The sequence below is a fragment of the Ascaphus truei genome, chromosome 4 (genome assembly GCF_040206685.1).
Source record: "Ascaphus truei isolate aAscTru1 chromosome 4, aAscTru1.hap1, whole genome shotgun sequence".
Lineage (NCBI taxonomy): Eukaryota > Metazoa > Chordata > Amphibia > Anura > Ascaphidae > Ascaphus > Ascaphus truei.
The window spans coordinates 4,872,688-4,895,875 of NC_134486.1; the positions used below are offsets into that span (position 1 = coordinate 4,872,688).

At 57.3% G+C, this 23,188-nt stretch overlaps 1 protein-coding gene across 1 annotated transcript in view; it reads left to right on the forward strand.

Annotated features, from left to right (window-relative positions):
- ZNF512 (zinc finger protein 512) overlaps nucleotides 1–23,188 on the forward strand; it is a 478,050-nt gene that overhangs the window by 69,594 nt on the left and 385,268 nt on the right. Inside the window, exons 11-13 of the mRNA XM_075594694.1 lie at nucleotides 3,715–3,816; nucleotides 11,076–11,138; nucleotides 11,729–11,827. Of these exons, the coding sequence (XP_075450809.1) occupies nucleotides 3,715–3,816; nucleotides 11,076–11,138; nucleotides 11,729–11,827 (264 nt within the window). The remainder of the gene's footprint in view (nucleotides 1–3,714; nucleotides 3,817–11,075; nucleotides 11,139–11,728; nucleotides 11,828–23,188) is intronic.

Genomic DNA, 23,188 nt, shown 5'->3' on the forward strand with positions numbered 1-23,188 from the left:
GCCAGCCCTCCGGGCGTACATCCGTAGGGCACGCACACGGGGAGCCGGCCCTCCAGGCGTACATCCGTAGGGCACGCAAGCGGGGAGCCGCCCTCCGGGCGTACATCCGTAGGGCACGCACAAGGGGGAGCCAGCCCTCCGGGCGTACATCCGTAGGGCACGCAAGCGGGGAGCCGCCCTCCGGGCGTACATCCGTAGGGCACGCACAGGGGGAGGCAGCCCTCCGGGCGTACATCCGTAGGGCACGCACACGGGGAGCCAGCCCTCCGGGCGTACATCCGTAGGGCACGCACAGGGGGAGCCCGCCCTCCGGGCGTACATCCGTAGGGCACGCAAGCGGGGAGCCAGCCCTCCGGGCGTACATCCGTAGGGCACGCAAGCGGGGAGCCAGCCCTCCGGGCGTACATCCGTAGGGCACGCACACAGGGAGCCAGCCCTCCGGGCGTACATCCGTAGGGCACGCACAGGGGGAGCCCGCCCTCCGGGCGTACATCCGTAGGGCACGCACAGGGGGAGCCCGCCCTCCGGGCGTACATCCGTAGGGCACGCACAGGGGGAGCCCGCCCTCCGGGCGTACATCCGTAGGGCACGCACAGGGGGAGCCCGCCCTCCGGGCGTACATCCGTAGGGCACGCACACGGGGAGCCCGCCCTCCGGGCGTACATCCGTAGGGCACGCAAGCGGGGAGCCAGCCCTCCGGGCGTACATCCGTAGGGCACGCACAAGGGGGAGCCAGCGCTCCGGGCGTACATCCGTAGGGCACGCACAGGGGGAGCCAGCCCTCCGGGCGTACATCCGTAGGGCACGCACAGGGGGAGCCAGCCCTCCGGGCGTACATCCGTAGGGCACGCACACGGGGAGCCAGCCCTCCGGGCGTACATCCGTAGGGCACGCAAGCGGGGAGCCAGCCCTCCGGGCGTACATCCGTAGGGCACGCACAGGGAGCCAGCCCTCCGGGCGTACATCCGTAGGGCACGCAAACGGGGAGCCAGCCCTCCGGGCGTACATCCGTAGGGCACGCACAGGGGGAGCCAGCCCTCCGGGCGTACATCCGTAGGGCACACACAGGGGGAGCCAGCCCTCCGGGCGTACATCCGTAGGGCACGCACAGGGAGCCAGCCCTCCGGGCGTACATCCGTAGGGCACGCACAAGGGGGAGCCAGCCCTCCGGGCGTACATCCGTAGGGCACGCAAGCGGGGAGCCAGCCCTCCGGGCGTACATCCGTAGGGCACGCACAGGGGGAGCCCGCCCTCCGGGCGTACATCCGTAGGGCACGCACAGGGGGAGCCAGCCCTCCGGGCGTACATCCGTAGGGCACGCAAACGGGGAGCCAGCCCTCCGGGCGTACATCCGTAGGGCACGCACACGGGGAGCCAGCCCTCCGGGCGTACATCCGTAGGGCACGCAAGCGGGGAGCCGGGCGTACATCCGTAGGGCACGCACAGGGGGAGCCAGCCCTCCGGGCGTACATCCGTAGGGCACGCACAGGGGGAGCCAGCCCTCCGGGCGTACATCCGTAGGGCACGCACACGGGGAGCCCGCCCTCCGGGCGTACATCCGTAGGGCACGCACACGGGGAGCCAGCCCTCCGGGCGTACATCCGTAGGGCACGCAAACGGGGAGCCAGCCCTCCGGGCGTACATCCGTAGGGCACGCACAGGGGGAGCCCGCCCTCCGGGCGTACATCCGTAGGGCACGCACAAGGGGGAGCCAGCCCTCCGGGCGTACATCCGTAGGGCACGCAAGCGGGGAGCCAGCCCTCCGGGCGTACATCCGTAGGGCACGCACAAGGGGGAGCCAGCGCTCCGGGCGTACATCCGTAGGGCACGCAAACGGGGAGCCAGCCCTCCGGGCGTACATCCGTAGGGCACACACACGGGGAGCCATCCCTCCGGGCGTACATCCGTAGGGCACGCACAGGGGGAGCCAGCCCTCCGGGCGTACATCCGTAGGGCACGCACAGGGGGAGCCAGCCCTCCGGGCGTACATCCGTAGGGCACGCACAGGGGGAGCCGGGCGTACATCCGTAGGGCACGCACAGGGAGAGCCAGCCCTCCGGGCGTACATCCGTAGGGCACACACAGGGAGAGCCAGCCCTCCGGGCGTACATCCGTAGGGCACGCACAGGGAGAGCCAGTCCTCCGGGCGTACATCCGTAGGGCACACACAGGGGGAGCCAGCCCTCCGGGCGTACATCCGTAGGGCACGCACACGGGGAGCCCGCCCTCCGGGCGTACATCCGTAGGGCACGCAAGCGGGGAGCCAGCCCTCCGGGCGTACATCCGTAGGGCACGCACAGGGAGCCCGCCCTCCGGTCGTACATCCGTAGGGCACGCACAGGGAGCCCGCCCTCCGGGCGTACATCCGTAGGGCACGCACAAGGGGGAGCCAGCGCTCCGGGCGTACATCCGTAGGGCACGCACAGGGGGAGCCATCCCTCCGGGCGTACATCCGTAGGGCACGCACAGGGGGAGCCATCCCTCCGGGCGTACATCCGTAGGGCACGCACACGGGGAGCCATCCCTCCGGGCGTACATCCGTAGGGCACGCACAGGGGGAGCCCGCCCTCCGGGCGTACATCCGTAGGGCACGCACAGGGGGAGCCCGCCCTCCGGGCGTACATCCGTAGGGCACGCACAGGGGGAGCCCGCCCTCCGGGCGTACATCCGTAGGGCACGCACAGGGGGAGCCAGCCCTCCGGGCGTACATCCGTAGGGCACGCACAGGGGGAGCCAGCCCTCCGGGCGTACATCCGTAGGGCACGCACAGGGGGAGCCGGGCGTACATCCGTAGGGCACGCACAGGGAGAGCCAGCCCTCCGGGCGTACATCCGTAGGGCACACACAGGGAGAGCCCGCCCTCCGGGCGTACATCCGTAGGGCACGCACAGGGGGAGCCAGCCCTCCGGGCGTACATCCGTAGGGCACACACAGGGAGCCAGCCCTCCGGGCGTACATCCGTAGGGCACGCACAGGGAGAGCCAGCCCTCCGGGCGTACATCCGTAGGGCACACACAGGGAGAGCCCGCCCTCCGGGCGTACATCCGTAGGGCACGCACAGGGGGAGCCAGCCCTCCGGGCGTACATCCGTAGGGCACACACAGGGAGAGCCAGCCCTCCGGGCGTACATCCGTAGGGCACGCACAGGGGGAGCCGCCCTCCGGGCGTACATCCGTAGGGCACGCACAGGGAGAGCCAGCCCTCCGGGCGTACATCCGTAGGGCACACACAGGGAGAGCCCGCCCTCCGGGCGTACATCCGTAGGGCACGCACAGGGGGAGCCAGCCCTCCGGGCGTACATCCGTAGGGCACGCACAGGGGGAGCCAGCCCTCCGGGCGTACATCCGTAGGGCACGCACAGGGGGAGCCGCCCTCCGGGCGTACATCCGTAGGGCACGCACACGGGGAGCCCGCCCTCCGGGTGTACATCCGTAGGGCACGCACACGGGGAGCCAGCCCTCCGGGCGTACATCCGTAGGGCACGCAAACGGGGAGCCAGCCCTCCGGGCGTACATCCGTAGGGCACGCAAACGGGGAGCCAGCCCTCCGGGCGTACATCCGTAGGGCACGCACACAGCTGGACATACAGGAGCAATGCGATGTAAACCCTGTGTGTCACTCTGACTGTCCCACGCTCTCTCCCATCAGCCTGTGGGGTTTGGAGGGTTATAGTTCATTAGCCGGTCTGCAGTGACCTTTCCTCCTGTCCTGCAGCTGAAGTACAGCCGGCCCGGGCTTCCCAGTTTCAGCCAGGAGGTCCTGAGGAAGTGGCGGACAGAGGTGAAGACGTACACACGGATCCGCTGCCCAAACCCAGTAAGCAGACCCGGTAACCTTATTTCAAGCTCCCCTGCTGCGATATAGAAACACCCTGTGCCATAGTTACTACGCCGTGCTGGAAGATGTCTGTTGTGTAGCACTGCTTAGTAAACATGGACATGCCTGTGTAGCACTGCTTAGTAAACATGGACATAATAATAATAATAATGCTTATTAAACATGGACATGCCTGTGTATCATCTTACCAGCCTGCACATGAAGGGACATACTCAGTGTGCCATATGTCCCTTCTGTGTCTGTCCTCCTGTGGTGGGAGTCACTGCCCAGGCTGTCTCTGTGTCACCCTGTGGTGGGAGTCACTGCCCAGGCTGTCTCTGTGTCACCCTGTGGTGGGAGTCACTGACTGCACAGGCTGTCTCTGTGTCACCCTGTGGTGGGAGTCACTGCCCAGGCTGTCTCTGTGTCACCCTGTGGTGGGAGTCACTGCCCAGGCTGTCTCTGTGTCACCCTGTGGTGGGAGTCACTGCCCAGGCTGTCTCTGTGTCACCCTGTGGTGGGAGTCACTGCCCAGGCTGTCTCTGTGTCACCCTGTGGTGGGAGTCACACACTGCACAGGCTGTCTCTGTGTCACCCTGTGGTGGCAGTCACTGACTGCACAGGCTGTCTCTGTGTCACCCTGTGGTGGGAGTCACTGACTGCACAGGCCGTCTCTGTGTCACCCTGTGGTGGGAGTCACTGACTGCACAGGCCGTCTCTGTGTCACCCTGTGGTGGGAGTCACTGCACAGGCTGTCTCTGTGTCACCCTGCGGTGGGAGTCACTGACTGCACAGGCTGTCTGTGTCACCCTGTGGTGGGAGTCACTGCACAGGCCGTCTCTGTGTCACCCTGTGGTGGGAGTCACTGCCCAGGCTGTCTCTGTGTCACCCTGTGGTGGGAGTCACTGACTGCACAGGCCGTCTCTGTGTCACCCTGTGGTGGGAGTCACTGACTGCACAGGCTGTCTCTGTGTCACCCTGTGGTGGGAGTCACTGCCCAGGCTGTCTCTGTGTCACCCTGTGGTGGGAGTCACTGACTGCACAGGCTGTCTCTGTGTCACCCTGTGGTGGGAGTCACACACTGCACAGGCTGTCTCTGTGTCACCCTGTGGTGGCAGTCATTGACTGCACAGGCTGTCTCTGTGTCACCTTGTGGTGGGAGTCACTGCACAGGCCGTCTCTGTGTCACCCTGTGGTGGGAGTCACACACTGCACGGGCCGTCTCTGTGTCACCCTGTGGTGGGAGTCACTGCACAGGCTGTCTCTGTGTCACCCTGTGGTGGGAGTCACTGCACAGGATGTCTCTGTGTCACCCTGTGGTGGGAGTCACACACTGCACAGGCTGTCTCTGTGTCACCCTGTGGTGGGAGTCACTGACTGCACAGGATGTCTCTGTGTCACCCTGTGGTGGGAGTCACTGCACAGGCTGTCTCTGTGTCACCCTGTGGTGGGAGTCACTGACTGCACAGGCTGTCTCTGTGTCACCCTGTGGTGGGAGTCACACACTGCACAGGCCGTCTCTGTGTCACTCTGTGGTGGGAGTCACTGCACAGGCCGTCTCTGTGTCACCCTGTGGTGGGAGTCACTGCACAGGCCGTCTCTGTGTCACCCTGTGGTGGGAGTCACTGACTGCACAGGCCGTCTGTGTCACCCTGTGGTTGGAGTCACTGCACAGGCTGTCTCTGTGTCACCCTGTGGTGGGAGTCACTGCACAGGCTGTCTCTGTGTCACCCTGTGGTGGGAGTCACACACTGCACAGGCTGTCTCTGTGTCACTCTGTGGTGGGAGTCACTGCACAGGCCGTCTCTGTGTCACCCTGTGGTGGGAGTCACTGACTGCACAGGCTGTCTCTGTGTCACCCTGTGGTGGGAGTCACACACTGCACAGGCTGTCTCTGTGTCACCCTGTGGTGGGAGTCACTGCACAGGCCGTCTCTGTGTCACCCTGTGGTGGGAGTCACTGACTGCACAGGCTGTCTCTGTGTCACCCTGTGGTGGGAGTCACTGCACAGGCTGTCTCTGTGTCACCCTGTGGTGGGAGTCACACACTGCACAGGCTGTCTCTGTGTCACCCTGTGGTGGGAGTCACTGACTGCACAGGCTGTCTCTGTGTCACCCTGTGGTGGGAGTCACTGCACAGGCTGTCTCTGTGTCACCCTGTGGTGGGAGTCACTGCACAGGCTGTCTCTGTGTCACCCTGTGGTTGGAGTCACACACTGCACAGGCTGTCTCTGTGTCACCCTGTGGTGGGAGTCACTGACTGCACAGGCTGTCTTTGTGTCACCCTGTGGTGGGAGTCACTGACTGCACAGGCCGTCTCTGTGTCACCCTGTGGTGGGAGTGACTGACTGCACAGGCCGTCTCTGTGTCACCCTGTGGTGGGAGTCACTGCACAGGCTGTCTCTGTGTCACCCTGTGGTGGGAGTCACTGACTGCGCGGGCTGTCTCTCTGTCACCCTGTGGTGGGAGTCACTGCACAGGCTGTCTCTGTGTCACCCTGTGGTGGGAGTCACTGCACAGTCTGTCTCTCTGTCACCCTGTGGTGGGAGTCACTGACTGCACAGGCTGTCTCTGTGTCACCCTGTGGTGGGAGTCACTGACTGCACAGGCCGTCTCTGTGTCACCCTGTGGTGGGAGTCACTGCACAGGCTGTCTCTGTGTCACCCTGTGGTGGGAGTCACTGCACAGGCTGTCTCTGTGTCACCCTGTGGTGGGAGTCACACACTGCACGGGCCGTCTCTGTGTCACCCTGTGGTGGGAGTCACTGACTGCACAGGCCGTCTCTGTGTCACCCTGTGGTGGGAGTCACTGACTGCACAGGCCGTCTCTGTGTCACCCTGTGGTGGGAGTCACTGACTGCACAGGCTGTCTCTGTGTCACCCTGTGGTGGGAGTCACTGCCCAGGCTGTCTCTGTGTCACCCTGTGGTGGGAGTCACTGACTGCACAGGCCGTCTCTGTGTCACCCTGTGGTGGGAGTCACACACTGCACAGGCCGTCTCTGTGTCACCCTGTGGTGGGAGTCACACACTGCACAGGCCGTCTCTGTGTCACCCTGTGGTGGGAGTCACTGCACAGGCCGTCTCTGTGTCACCCTGTGGTGGGAGTCACACACTGCACGGGCCGTCTCTGTGTCACCCTGTGGTGGGAGTCACTGCACAGGCTGTCTCTGTGTCACCCTGTGGTGGGAGTCACTGACTGCACAGGCCGTCTCTGTGTCACCCTGTGGTGGGAGTCACTGACTGCACAGGCCGTCTCTGTGTCACCCTGTGGTGGGAGTCACTGCACAGGCTGTCTGTGTCACCCTGTGGTGGGAGTCACTGCACAGTCTGTCTCTGTGTCACCCTGTGGTGGGAGTCACTGACTGCGCGGGCTGTCTCTCTGTCACCCTGTGGTGGGAGTCACTGCACAGGCTGTCTCTGTGTCACCCTGTGGTGGGAGTCACTGCACAGTCTGTCTGTGTCACCCTGTGGTGGGAGTCACTGACTGCACAGGCCGTCTCTGTGTCACCCTGTGGTGGGAGTCACTGACTGCACAGGCTGTCTCTGTGTCACTCTGTGGTGGGAGTCACTGCACAGGCCGTCTCTGTGTCACCCTGTGGTGGGAGTCACTGCACAGGCTGTCTCTGTGTCACCCTGTGGTGGGAGTCACTGACTGCACAGGCCGTCTCTGTGTCACCCTGTGGTGGGAGTCACTGCACAGGCTGTCTCTGTGTCACCCTGTGGTGGGAGTCACTGCACAGGCCGTCTCTGTGTCACCCTGTGGTGGGAGTCACTGCCCAGGCTGTCTCTGTGTCACCCTGTGGTGGGAGTCACTGACTGCACAGGCCGTCTCTGTGTCACCCTGTGGTGGGAGTCACACACTGCACAGGCTGTCTCTGTGTCACCCTGTGGTGGCAGTCATTGACTGCACAGGCTGTCTCTGTGTCACCCTGTGGTGGGAGTCACTGCACAGGCCGTCTCTGTGTCACCCTGTGGTGGGAGTCACACACTGCACGGGCCGTCTCTGTGTCACCCTGTGGTGGGAGTCACTGCACAGGCTGTCTCTGTGTCACCCTGTGGTGGGAGTCACTGCACAGGATGTCTCTGTGTCACCCTGTGGTGGGAGTCACACACTGCACAGGCTGTCTCTGTGTCACCCTGTGGTGGGAGTCACTGACTGCACAGGATGTCTCTGTGTCACCCTGTGGTGGGAGTCACTGCACAGGCTGTCTCTGTGTCACCCTGTGGTGGGAGTCACTGACTGCACAGGCTGTCTCTGTGTCACCCTGTGGTGGGAGTCACACACTGCACAGGCCGTCTCTGTGTCACCCTGTGGTGGGAGTCACTGCACAGGCTGTCTCTGTGTCACCCTGTGGTGGGAGTCACACACTGCACGGGCCGTCTCTGTGTCACCCTGTGGTGGGAGTCACTGCACAGGCCGTCTCTGTGTCACCCTGTGGTGGGAGTCACTGCACAGGCCGTCTCTGTGTCACCCTGTGGTGGGAGTCACTGACTGCACAGGCCGTCTGTGTCACCCTGTGGTTGGAGTCACTGCACAGGCTGTCTCTGTGTCACCCTGTGGTGGGAGTCACTGCACAGGCTGTCTCTGTGTCACCCTGTGGTGGGAGTCACACACTGCACAGGCTGTCTCTGTGTCACCCTGTGGTGGGAGTCACTGACTGCACAGGCTGTCTCTGTGTCACCCTGTGGTGGGAGTCACTGCACAGGCTGTCTCTGTGTCACCCTGTGGTGGGAGTCACTGCACAGGCTGTCTCTGTGTCACCCTGTGGTGGGAGTCACACACTGCACAGGCTGTCTCTGTGTCACCCTGTGGTGGGAGTCACTGACTGCACAGGCTGTCTCTGTGTCACCCTGTGGTGGGAGTCACTGCACAGGCTGTCTCTGTGTCACCCTGTGGTGGGAGTCACTGCACAGGCTGTCTCTGTGTCACCCTGTGGTTGGAGTCACACACTGCACAGGCTGTCTCTGTGTCACCCTGTGGTGGGAGTCACTGACTGCACAGGCTGTCTCTGTGTCACCCTGTGGTGGGAGTCACTGCACAGTCTGTCTCTCTGTCACCCTGTGGTGGGAGTCACTGACTGCACAGGCTGTCTCTCTGTCACCCTGTGGTGGGAGTCACTGCACAGGCTGTCTCTGTGTCACCCTGTGGTGGGAGTCACTGCACAGTCTGTCTCTCTGTCACCCTGTGGTGGGAGTCACTGACTGCACAGGATGTCTCTCTGTCACCCTGTGGTTGGAGTCACTGCATAGGCTGTCTCTGTGTCACCCTGTGGTGGGAGTCACTGCACAGTCTGTCTCTGTGTCACCCTGTGGTGGGAGTCACTGCACAGGCTGTCTCTGTGTCACCCTGTGGTGGGAGTCACTGCACAGGCTGTCTCTGTGTCCTCCTGTGGTGGGAGTCACTGACTGCACAGGACGTCTCTGTGTCACCCTGTGGTGGGAGTCACTGACTGCACAGGCCGTCTCTGTGTCACCCTGTGGTGGGAGTCACTGCACAGGCTGTCTGTGTCACCCTCTGGTGGGAGTCACTGCACAGTCTGTCTCTGTGTCACCCTGTGGTGGGAGTCACTGACTGCGCGGGCTGTCTCTCTGTCACCCTGTGGTGGGAGTCACTGCACAGGCCGTCTCTGTGTCACCCTGTGGTGGGAGTCACTGCACAGTCTGTCTCTCTGTCACCCTGTGGTGGGAGTCACTGACTGCACAGGCTGTCTCTCTGTCACCCTGTGGTGGGAGTCACTGCACAGGCTGTCTCTGTGTCACCCTGTGGTGGGAGTCACTGACTGCACAGGCTGTCTCTCTGTCACCCTGTGGTGGGAGTCACTGCACAGGCTGTCTGTGTCACCCTGTGGTGGGAGTCACTGCACAGGCTGTCTCTGTGTCACCCTGTGGTGGGAGTCACACACTGCACAGGCTGTCTCTGTGTCACCCTGTGGTGGGAGTCACTGCACAGGCCGTCTCTGTGTCACCCTGTGGTGGGAGTCACTGCACAGGCCGTCTCTGTGTCACCCTGTGGTGGGAGTCACTGCACAGGCTGTCTCTGTGTCACTCTGTGGTGGGAGTCACTGCACAGGCCGTCTCTGTGTCACCCTGTGGTGGGAGTCACTGCACAGGCTGTCTCTGTGTCACCCTGTGGTGGGAGTCACTGACTGCACAGGCTGTCTCTGTGTCACCCTGTGGTGGGAGTCACTGACTGCACAGGCTGTCTCTGTGTCACCCTGTGGTGGGAGTCACTGCACAGGCTGTCTCTGTGTCACCCTGTGGTGGGAGTCACTGACTGCACAGGCCGTCTCTGTGTCACCCTGTGGTGGGAGTCATTGCACAGGCTGTCTGTGTCACCCTGTGGTGGGAGTCACTGACTGCACAGGACGTCTCTGTGTCACCCTGTGGTGGGAGTCACTGCACAGTCTGTCTCTGTGTCACCCTGTGGTGGGAGTCACTGACTGCGCGGGCTGTCTGTGTCACCCTGTGGTGGGAGTCACTGCACAGACTGTCTCTGTGTCACCCTGTGGTGGGAGTCACTGCACAGGCTGTCTCTGTGTCACCCTGTGGTGGGAGTCACTGCACAGGCTGTCTGTGTCACCCTGTGGTGGGAGTCACTGCACAGGCTGTCTCTCTGTCACCCTGTGGTGGGAGTCACTGCACAGGCTGTCTCTGTGTCACCCTGTGGTGGGAGTCACTGCACAGGCTGTCTCTGTGTCACCCTGTGGTGGGAGTCACTGCACAGGCTGTCTCTGTGTCACCCTGTGGTGGGAGTCACTGCACAGGCCGCGTCTCTGTGTCACCCTGTGGTGGGAGTCACTGCACAGGCTGTCTCTGTGTCACCCTGTGGTGGGAGTCACTGACTGCACAGGCCGTCTCTGTGTCACCCTGTGGTGGGAGTCACTGACTGCACAGGCTGTCTGTGTCACCCTGTGGTGGGAGTCACTGACTGCGCGGGCTGTCTCTGTGTCACCCTGTGGTGGGAGTCACTGACTGCGCGGGCTGTCTCTGTGTCACCCTGTGGTGGGAGTCACTGACTGCGCGGGCTGTCTCTGTGTCACTCTGTGGTGGGAGTCACTGCACAGGCTGTCTCTGTGTCACCCTGTGGTGGGAGTCACTGCACAGGCTGTCTCTGTGTCACCCTGTGGTGGGAGTCACTGACTGCACAGGCTGTCTCTCTGTCACTCTGTAACTGGTGACAGGCTCCATAGTACCTTCTCTTTGTATTAGTCTCACCAATGAATGTTCCTGTGTATAACGGGCTGTTTCTTTCATCACCAGGGATGTGCATCCGTGTACTGCAGTATCTCGGGGCTAAAAACGCACCTCGGCTCTTGTACACAGGTATGTGTGTATATGTGTGTATATGTGTGTATATGTGTGCTGGAGCTGTATGTATGTATTTGTATTTATATAGCACCAACAATGTATACATCTCTCTCTCTGTGTGTGTGTCTCTATATGCTGTGTGTATAGGGGAGAGAGCTGCGACACTCGGGCTCCCCTGCACCCCGTGTGATACACATTGGGTTAGAGGCTTATCCCGAACTGGGGTAATAATGCAGGAGCAATTAGAAAGCTGCAGTGATCAGGAATGTGTTTTATATCGCAGCTCGGAGGAAATCGCAGTGACCTCGACAATTATTTCCCTTAATAGTTCTCTGAAATATAACATTGGTAGTTTGGGAACGAGACCACGCCGTGTTATTCAGACTGTAACACTTTGCAGATTCCGATACGTTTATAACTTCCTGAAGGCGGCTGCCATGTTTATTACTTTCCATGTGTTTTGTTCAATGTAATGTGTACGATTAGCGTGAGAACGTTCCAGTAAGTATGGAAGCCTGTGTTTAATCTCGCCGGTGTGGGGCAGTGATGTGTATGGCACATGTGTATATGGGATGGTAATGTTGCATATGTTTGTTCCCTCACAGGGGGACTTCGTGGCTGGGAAATATAGGTGCCTTCTGTGTGAAAAGGAGTTTATCTCAGAGAGTGGTGTCAAATATCACATTAACTCCATGCATGGCGAGGTAGGACTACTTTCTAATATATCCCGAGCATTGAGGTTACTGAGCCTCTCCCATTACAGAGACACGGAGACAAACAGAACTCATCAGGTGGTGACAGGGGACAGGAACTAGAGGCTGTGACATAAACACACTGATCCAGTGACCGAATATAATCTCTGGTCTATCATGTCTAATCTCACTGTATGATGCAGATACACACAGGATGAGGGGCAGGCCTATCATATCCCTCACTGTATGATGCAGATACACACAGGATGAGTGGCAGGCCTATCATGTCCCTCTCACTGTATGATGCAGATACACACAGGATGAGGGGCAGGCCTATCATGTCCCTCTCACTGTATGATGCAGATACACACAGGATGAGTGGCAGGCCTATCATGTCCCTCTCACTGTATGATGCAGATACACACAGGATGAGTGGCAGGCCTATCATGTCCCTCTCACTGTATGATGCAGATACACACAGGATGAGGGGCAGGCCTATCATATCCCTCACTGTATGATGCAGATACACACAGGATGAGGGGCAGGCCTATCATGTCCCTCTCACTGTATGATGCAGATACACACAGGATGAGTGGCAGGCCTATCATATCCCTCACTGTATGATGCAGATACACACAGGATGAGTGGCAGGCCTATCATGTCCCTCTCACTGTATGATGCAGATACACACAGGATGAGTGGCAGGCCTATCATGTCCCTCTCACTGTATGATGCAGATACACACAGGATGAGTGGCAGGCCTATCATGTCCCTCTCACTGTATGATGCAGATACACACAGGATGCGTGGCAGGCCTATCATATCCCTCACTGTATGATGCAGATACACACAGGATGAGTGGCAGGCCTATCATGTCCCTCTCACTGTATGATGCAGATACACACAGGATGAGGGGCAGGCCTATCATATCCCTCACTGTATGATGCAGATACACACAGGATGAGTGGCAGGCCTATCATGTCCCTCTCACTGTATGATGCAGATACACACAGGATGAGTGGCAGGCCTATCATGTCCCTCTCACTGTATGATGCAGATACACACAGGATGAGTGGCAGGCCTATCATGTCCCTCTCACTGCATGATGCAGATACACACAGGATGAGGGGCAGGCCTATCATGTACCTCTCACTGTATGATGCAGATACACACAGGATGAGTGGCAGGCCTATCATGTCCCTCTCACTGTATGATGCAGATACACACAGGATGAGTGGCAGGCCTATCATGTCCCTCTCACTGTATGATGCAGATACACACAGGATGAGTGGCAGGCCTATCATGTCTTCTCTCACTGCATGATGCAGATACACACAGGATGAGTGGCAGGCCTATCATGTCCCTCTCACTGCATGATGCAGATACACACAGGATGAGTGGCAGGCCTATCATGTCCCCCTCACTGTATGATGCAGATACACACAGGATGAGTGGCTGGCCTATCATGTCCCCCTCACTGCATGATGCAGATACACACAGGATGAGTGGCAGGCCTATCATGTCCCTCTCACTGTATGATGCAGATACACACAGGATGAGTGGCAGGCCTATCATGTCCCTCTCACTGCATGATGCAGATACACACAGGATGAGTGGCAGGCCTATCATGTCCCTCTCACTGTATGATGCAGATACACACAGGATGAGTGGCAGGCCTATCATGTCCCTCTCACTGCATGATGCAGATACACACAGGATGAGTGGCAGGCCTATCATGTCCCTCTCACTGTATGATGCAGATACACACAGGATGAGGGGCAGGCCTATCATGTCCCTCACTGTATGATGCAGATACACACAGGATGAGTGGCAGGCCTATCATATCCCTCACTGTATGATGCAGATACACACAGGATGAGGGGCAGGCCTATCATGTCCCTCTCACTGCATGATGCAGATACACACAGGATGAGTGGCAGGCCTATCATGTCCCTCTCACTGTATGATGCAGATACACACAGGATGAGTGGCAGGCCTATCATGTCCCTCTCACTGTATGATGCAGATACACACAGGATGAGTGGCAGGCCTATCATGTCCCTTTCACTGTATGATGCAGATACACACAGGATGAGGGGCAGGCCTATCATGTCCCTCTCACTGCATGATGCAGACACACACAGGATGAGTGGCAGGCCTATCATGTCCCTCTCACTGTATGATGCAGATACACACAGGATGAGGGGCAGGCCTATCATGTCCCTCTCACTGCATGATGCAGATACACACAGGATGAGTGGCAGGCCTATCATGTCCCTCTCACTGTATGAGGCAGATACACACAGGATGAGTGGCAGGCCTATCATGTCCCTCTCACTGTATGATGCAGATACACACAGGATGAGTGGCAGGCCTATCATGTCCCTCTCACTGCATGATGCAGATACACACAGGATGAGTGGCAGGCCTATCATGTCCCTCACTGTATGATGCAGATACACACAGGATGAGTGGCAGGCCTATCATGTCCCTCTCACTGTATGATGCAGATACACACAGGATGAGTGGCAGGCCTATCATATACCCCTCACTGTATGATGCAGATACACACAGGATGAGTGGCAGGCCTATCATGTCCCTCACTGTATGATGCAGATACACACAGGATGAGGGGCAGGCCTATCATGTCCCTCTCACTGTATGATGCAGATACACACAGGATGAGTGGCAGGCCTATCATGTCCCTCTCACTGTATGATGCAGATACACACAGGATGAGTGGCAGGCCTATCATGTCCCTCTCACTGTATGATGCAGATACACACAGGATGAGGGGCAGGCCTATCATGTCCCTCTCACTGTATGATGCAGATACACACAGGATGAGTGGCAGGCCTATCATGTCCCCCTCACTGTATGATGCAGATACACACAGGATGAGTGGCTGGCCTATCATGTCCCTCTCACTGTATGATGCAGATACACACAGGATGAGTGGCAGGCCTATCATATCCCTCTCACTGTATGATGCAGATACACACAGGATGAGTGGCAGGCCTATCATGTCCCCCTCACTGTATGATGCAGATACACACAGGATGTGTGGCAGGCCTATCATGTCCCTCACTGTATGATGCAGATACACACAGGATGAGTGGCTGGCCTATCATGTCCCTCTCACTGCATGATGCAGATACACACAGGATGAGTGTCAGGCCTATCATGTCCCTCTCACTGTATGATGCAGATACACACAGGATGAGTGGCAGGCCTATCATGTCCCCCTCACTGTATGATGCAGATACACACAGGATGAGTGGCAGGCCTATCATGTCCCTCTCACTGCATGATGCAGATACACACAGGATGAGTGGCAGGCCTATCATGTCCCTCACTGTATGATGCAGATACACACAGGATGAGTGGCAGGCCTATCATGTCCCTCTCACTGCATGATGCAGATACACACAGGATGAGGGGCAGGCCTATCATGTCCCTCTCACTGTATGATGCAGATACACACAGGATGAGTGGCAGGCCTATCATGTCCCTCTCACTGTATGATGCAGATACACACAGGATGAGTGGCAGGCCTATCATGTCCCTCTCACTGTATGATGCAGATACACACAGGATGAGTGGCAGGCCTATCATGTCCCTCACTGTATGATGCAGATACACACAGGATGAGTGGCAGGCCTATCATGTCCCTCACTGTATGATGCAGATACACACAGATTAGTGGCAGGCCTATCATGTCCCTCACTGTATGATGCAGATACACACAGGATGAGTGGCAGGCCTATCATGTCCCTCTCACTGTATGATGCAGATACACACAGGATGAGTGGCAGGCCTATCATGTCCCTCTCACTGTATGATGCAGATACACACAGGATGAGTGGCAGGCCTATCATGTCCCTCTCACTGTATGATGCAGATACACACAGGATGAGTGGCAGGCCTATCATATCCCTCACTGTATGATGCAGATACACACAGGATGAGTGGCAGGCCTATCATATCCCTCTCACTGTATGATGCAGATACACACAGGATGAGTGGCAGGCCTATCATGTCTCCCTCACTGTATGATGCAGATACACACAGGATGAGGGGCAGGCCTATCATGTCCCTCTCACTGCATGATGCAGATACACACAGGATGAGTGGCAGGCCTATCATGTCTCCCTCACTGTATGATGCAGATACACACAGGATGAGGGGCAGGCCTATCATGTCCCTCTCACTGTATGATGCAGATACACACAGGATGAGTGGCAGGCCTATCATGTCCCTCACTGTATGATGCAGATACACACAGGATGAGGGGCAGGCCTATCATGTCCCTCACTGTATGATGCAGATACACACAGGATGAGTGGCAGGCCTATCATGTCCCTCTCACTGCATGATGCAGATACACACAGGATGAGGGGCAGGCCTATCATGTCCCTCTCACTGTATGATGCAGATACACACAGGATGAGTGGCAGGCCTATCATATCCCTCACTGTATGATGCAGATACACACAGGATGAGTGGCAGGCCTATCATGTCCCCTCACTGTATGATGCAGATACACACAGGATGAGTGGCAGGCCTATCATGTCCCTCTCACTGTATGATGCAGATACACACAGGATGAGGGGCAGGCCTATCATGTCCCTCTCACTGCATGATGCAGATACATACAGGATGAGTGGCAGGCCTATCATGTCCCTCTCACTGTATGATGCAGATACACACAGGATGAGTGGCAGGCCTATCATGTCCCTCTCACTGCATGATGCAGATACACACAGGATGAGTGGCAGGCCTATCATATCCCTCTCACTGCATGATGCAGATACACACAGGATGAGTGGCAGGCCTATCATGTCTCCCTCACTGTATGATGCAGATACACACAGGATGAGGGGCAGGCCTATCATGTCCCTCACTGTATGATGCAGATACACACAGGATGAGTGGCAGGCCTATCATGTCCCTCTCACTGCATGATGCAGATACACACAGGATGAGTGGCAGGCCTATCATGTCTCCCTCACTGTATGATGCAGATACACACAGGATGAGTGGCAGGCCTATCATGTCCCTCACTGTATGATGCAGATACACACAGGATGAGTGGCAGGCCTATCATGTCCCTCTCACTGTATGATGCAGATACACACAGGATGAGTGGCAGGCCTATCATGTCCCTCTCACTGTATGATGCAGATACACACAGGATGAGTGCAGGCCTATCATATCCCTCACTGTATGATGCAGATACACACAGGATGAGTGGCAGGCCTATCATGTCCCTCACTGTATGATGCAGATACACACAGGATGAGGGGCAGGCCTATCATATCCCTCTCACTGTATGATGCAGATACACACAGGATGAGTGGCAGGCCTATCATGTCCCTCACTGTATGATGCAGATACACACAGGATGAGGGGCAGGCCTATCATATCCCTCTCACTGTATGATGCAGATACACACAGGATGAGTGGCAGGCCTATCATGTCCCTCACTGTGTGATGCAGATACACACAGGATGAGTGGCAGGCCTATCATGTCCCTCTCACTGTATGATGCAGATACACACAGGATGAGTGGCAGGCCTATCATATCCCTCTCACTGTATGATGCAGATACACACAGGATGAGTGGCAGGCCTATCATGTCCCTCTCACTGCATGATGCAGATACACACAGGATGAGGGGCAGGCCTAGCCTACCTCAGGGTTACGTAGTGACGCAGATACACACAGGATGAGGGGCTGGCCTAGCCTACCTCAGGGTTACGTAGTGACGCAGATACACACAGGATGAGGGGCTGGCCTAGCCTACCTCAGGGTTACGTAGTGACGCAGATACACACAGGATGAGTGGCAGGCCTATCATGTCCCTCTCACTGTATGATGCAGATACACACAGGATGAGTGGCAGGCCTATCATGTCCCTCTCACTGTATGATGCAGATACACACAGGATGAGTGGCAGGCCTATCATGTCCCTCACTGTATGATGCAGATACACACAGGATGAGTGGCAGGCCTATCATATCCCTCACTGTATGATGCAGATACACACAGGATGAGTGGCAGGCCTATCATGTCCCCTCACTGTATGATGCAGATACACACAGGATGAGTGGCAGGCCTATCATGTCCCTCTCACTGTATGATGCAGATACACACAGGATGAGTGGCAGGCCTATCACATCCCTCACTGTATGATGCAGATACACACAGGATGAGTGGCAGGCCTATCATATCCCTCTCACTGTATGATGCAGATACACACAGGATGAGTGGCAGGCCTATCATGTCCCCCTCACTGTATGATGCAGATACACACAGGATGAGTGGCAGGCCTATCATGTCCCTCTCACTGTATGATGCAGATACACACAGGATGAGTGGCTGGCCTATCATGTCCCTCTCACTGTATGATGCAGATACATACAGGATGAGTGGCAGGCCTATCATGTCCCTCTCACTGCATGATGCAGATACACACAGGATGAGTGGCTGGCCTATCATGTCCCTCTCACTGTATGATGCAGATACACACAGGATGAGTGGCTGGCCTATCATGTCCCTCACTGTATGATGCAGATACACACAGGATGAGGGGCAGGCCTATCATGTCCCTCACTGTATGATGCAGATACACACAGGATGAGGGGCTGGCCTAGCCTACCTCAGGGTTACGTAGTGACGCAGATACACACAGGATGAGTGGCTGGCCTATCATGTCCCTCACTGTATGATGCAGATACACACAGGATGAGGGGCTGGCCTAGCCTACCTCAGGGTTACGTAGTGACGCAGATACACACAGGATGAGTGGCTGGCCTAGCCTACCTCAGGGTTACGTAGTGACGCAGATACACACAGGATGAGTGGCTGGCCTAGCCTACCTCAGGGTTACGTAGTGACGCAGAATGCATCAACGTGCAGTTGAGTCTTCACGCTTCATGGTACCGCAGAGAGGACAGTCCTCCTAATTCCCATTGTGTGTTTCTTGCACAAGTCAGGAGAGGGTAACACACACAGACGAAAGGTACTAACTACACACTGTGTCCCTCCCACTGCGGGGCGACATCGGAATATAGACACGTGGCCTGTATGTATTTGTTACTCTTCCTAAGGCCGTGCCTATTGTGCCGTCTTTGGCAACGGCGACACGGCGGGTGACGTCGCCACCGGCGAAAGTTATGTTTCGCCGGGCGGCCGGGTCACGGGATTCCGGCAATTTGATTTGTTCAAGGGCCGTCACGTGACGCGGAGGCCCTTGAAAAATCAAGTTTTGCTGGGTTCAGGTTTTCGCGACATCGCTCAGTCGCTTGTCGCCGTCGCGTGCACTATCAGCGCGTGCGGCGGCGGCAATGTATTTGTTTTCGGGCGACATCGCGTCGCCGGCACTATAAGCGCAGCCTAACACAGCAATTTAGTAGCAAGACAGAAGGACCAATAAGCCTCCCTACAGTAACACACAATACATAGCTAGTCTAGTATGTATCTCTTATATAGACAAACATGTCATATAGCTCAGGGGTCAGTCTCTCCTAGGGGCAAAGTGTACTAATGGCAGTGACAGGGTTAAGGGTTCAGTCCCTCCTAGGGGCAAAGCGTACTAATGGCAGTGACAGGGTTAAGGGGTCAGTCTCTCCTAGGGCAAAGTGTACTAATGGCAGTGACAGGGTTAAGGGGTCAGTCTCTCCTAGGGGCAAAGCGTACTAATGGCAGTGACAGGGTTAAGGGGTCAGTCTCTCCTAGGGGCAAAGCGTACTAATGGCAGTGACAGGGTTAAGGGTTCAGTCCCTCCTAGGGGCAAAGCGTACTAATGGCAGTGACATGGTTAAGGGTCAGTCTCTCCTAGGGACAAAGCGTACTAATGGCAGTGACATGGTTAAGGGGTCAGTCCCTCCTAGGGGCAGAGCGTACTAATGGCAGTGACAGGGTTAAGGGGTCAGTCTCTCCTAGGGGCAAAGTGTACTAATGGCAGTGACAGGGTTAAGGGGTCAGTCTCTCCTAGGGGCAAAGCGTACTAATGGCAGTGACAGGGTTAAGGGGTCAGTCTCTCCTAGGGGCAAAGCGTACTAATGGCAGTAACAGGGTTAAGGGGTCAGTCTCTCCTAGGGCAAAGCGTACTGATGGCAGTGACAGGGTTAAGGGGTCAGTCCCTGCTAGGGGCAAAGTGTACTAATGGCTGTGACAGGGTTAAGGGGTCAGTCTCTCCTAGGGGCAAAGTGTACTAATGGCAGTGACAGGGTTAAGGGGTCAGTCTCTCCTAGGGGCAGAGTGTACTAATGGCAGTGACAGGGTTAAGGGGTCAGTCCCTCCTAGGGGCAAAGTGTACTTATGGCAGTGACAGGGTTAAGGGGTCAGTCTCTCCTAGGGGCAAAGCATACTAATGGCAGTGACAGGGTTAAGGGGTCAGTCTCTCCTAGGGGCAAAGCGTACTGATGGCAGTGACAGGGTTAAGGGGTCAGTCCCTGCTAGGGGCAAAGTGTACTAATGGCTGTGACAGGGTTAAGGGGTCAGTCTCTCCTAGGGGCAAAGTGTACTAATGGCAGTGACAGGGTTAAGGGGTCAGTCCCTCCTAGGGGCAAAGTGTACTTATGGCAGTGACAGGGTTAAGGGGTCAGTCTCTCCTAGGGGCAAAGTGTACTTATGGCAGTGACAGGGTTAAGGGTCAGTCTCTCCTAGGGGCAAAGTGTACTAATGGCAGTGACAGGGTTAAGGGGTCAGTCTCTCCTAGGGGCAAAGTGTACTAATGGCAAGTGACAGGGTTAAGGGTCAGTCCCTCCTAGGGGCAAAGTGTACTAATGGCAGTGACAGGGTTAAGGGGTCAGTCCTCCTAGGGGCAAAGTGTACTAATGGCAGTGACAGGGTTAAGGGGTCAGTCCCTCCTAGGGGCAAAGTGTACTAATGGCAGTGACAGGGTTAAGGGGTCAGTCCCTCCTAGGAGCAAAGTGTACTAATGGCAGTGACAGGGTTAAGGGGTCAGTCTCTCCTAGGGGGCAAAGTGTACTAATGGCAGTGACAGGGTTAAGGGGTCAGTCCCTCCTAGGGGCAAAGTGTACTAATGGCAGTGACAGGGTTAAGGGGTCAGTCTCTCCTAGGGGGCAAAGTGTACTAATGGCAGTGACAGGGTTAAGGGGTCAGTCCCTCCTAGGGGCAAAGTGTACTAATGGCAGTGACAGGGTTAAGGGGTCAGTCCCTCCTAGGGGCAAAGTGTACTAATGGCAGTGACAGGGTTAAGGGGTCAGTCCCTCCTAGGGGCAAAGTGTACTAATGGCAGTGACAGGGTTAAGGGGTCAGTCTCTCCTAGGGGCAGAGTGTACTAATGGCAGTGACAGGGTTAAGGGGTCAGTCCCTCCTAGGGGCAAAGTGTACTTATGGCAGTGACAGGGTTAAGGGGTCAGTCTCTCCTAGGGGCAAAGTGTACTAATGGCAGTGACAGGGTTAAGGGGTCAGTCTCTCCTAGGGGCAAAGTGTACTAATGGCAGTGACAGGGTTAAGGGGTCAGTCCCTCCTAGGGGCAAAGTGTACTAATGGCAGTGACAGGGTTAAGGGGTCAGTCCCTCCTTTCAGTGCTGTGCTCAGGCCGGTGTAATTCTAGAGAAAATACAACATGAGGTTTATAAAAAAGCTAAAAGGTTGGCGCGGTCCCGTGTTGCAGCTGCGGAATTTCAATAAGTAGCCAATGCCCTGGTCCCACTGCTGATATCCTCACTATCAGCTCTGATGCACATCACTAACCCCTCTTTTCCCCCTTGCTTTTCTCCCTCCCCCCCCCCTGCTTTTCTCCCTCTCTCCCCCTTGCTTTTCTCCCTCTCCCCCCTGCTTTTCTCCCTCTCCCCCCTGCTTTTCTCCCTCTCCCCCCTTGCTTTTCTCCCTCTCTCCCCCCCTGCTTTTCTCTCTCTCCCCCCTGCTTTTCTCTCTCTCCCCTACTTTTCTCTCTCTCCCCTACTTTTCTCTCTCTCCCCCCTGCTTTTCTCTCCCCCCTGCTTTTCTCTCTCCCCCTTGCTCTTCTCCCTCTCTCCCCCCTGCTTTTCTCTCTCTCTCCCCCTGCTCTTCTCCCTCTCTCCCCCTTGCTCTTCTCCCTCTCTCCCCCTTGCTCTTCTCCCTCTCTCCCCCTTGCTCTTCTCCCTCTCTCCCCCTTGCTCTTCTCCCTCTCTCCCCCTGCTCTTCTCCCTCTCTCCTCCTTGCTCTTCTCTCTCTCCACCTGCTCTTCTCTCTCTCCCCCTTGCTCTTCTCTCTCTCTCCCCCTTGCTCTTCTCTCTCTCCCCCCTGCTCTTCTCTCTCTCCTCTCCCCCCCCTGCTCTTCTCTCTCTCTCTCCCCTGCTCTTCTCTCTCTCTCCCCCCCTGCTCTTCTCTCTCTCCCCCCCTGCTCTTCTCTCTCTCTCCCCCCCTGCTCTTCTCTCTCTCCCCCCCCTGCTCTTCTCTCTCCCCCCCTGCCCTTCTCTCTCTCTCCCCCTGCTCTTCTCTCTCTCCCCCCCCCTGCTCTTCTGTCTCTCTCTCCCCCCTGCTCTTCTCTCTCTCTCTCCCCCTGCTCTTCTCTCTCTCTCCCCCCCTGCTCTTCTCTCTCTCTCTCCCCCTTGCTCTTCTCTCTCTCTCCCCTTGCTCTTCTCTCTCTCTCCCCTTGCTCTTCTCTCTCTCTCCCCCTTGCTCTTCTCTCTCTCTCCCCTTGCTTTTCTCTCTCTCTCTCCCCCTTGCTTTTCTCTCTCTCTCTCCCCCTTGCTCTTCTCTCCCTCTCCCCCCTGCTTTTCTCTCTCTCCCCCCTGCTTTTCTCCCTCTCTCCCCCCTGCTTTTCTCTCTCTCCCCCTGCTCTTCTCTTTCTCCCCCCTTGCTCTTCTCTCTCTCTCCCCCTTGCTCTTCTCTCTCTCTCCCCCTTGCTTTTCTCTCTCTCTCCCCTTGCTCATCTCTCCCTCTCCCCCCTGCTTCTCTCTCTCCCCCCTGCTTTTCTCCCTCTCTCCCCCCCTGCTTTTCTCTCTCTCCCCCTGCTCTTCTCTTTCTCCCCCCCTGCTTTTCTCTCACTCTCCCCCCTGCTTTTCTCTCACTCTCCCCCCTGCTTTTCTCTCTCTCCCCCCTGCTTTTCTCTCTCTCCCCCTGCTTTTCTCTCTCTCCCCCCTGCTTTTCTCTCTCTCCCCCTTGCTCTTCTCCCTCTCTCCCCCTTGCTTTTCTCCCTCTCTCCCCCTTGCTTTTCTCCCTCTCTCCCCCTTGCTTTTCTCCCTCTCCCCCCTGCTTTTCTCCCTCTCCCCCCTGCTTTTCTCCCTCTCCCCCCTTGCTTTTCTCCCTCTCCCCCCCTGCTTTTCTCTCTCTCCCCCCTGCTTTTCTCTCTCTCCCCCCTGCTTTTCTCTCTCTCCCCCCTACTTTTCTCTCTCTCCCCCCTGCTTTTCTCTC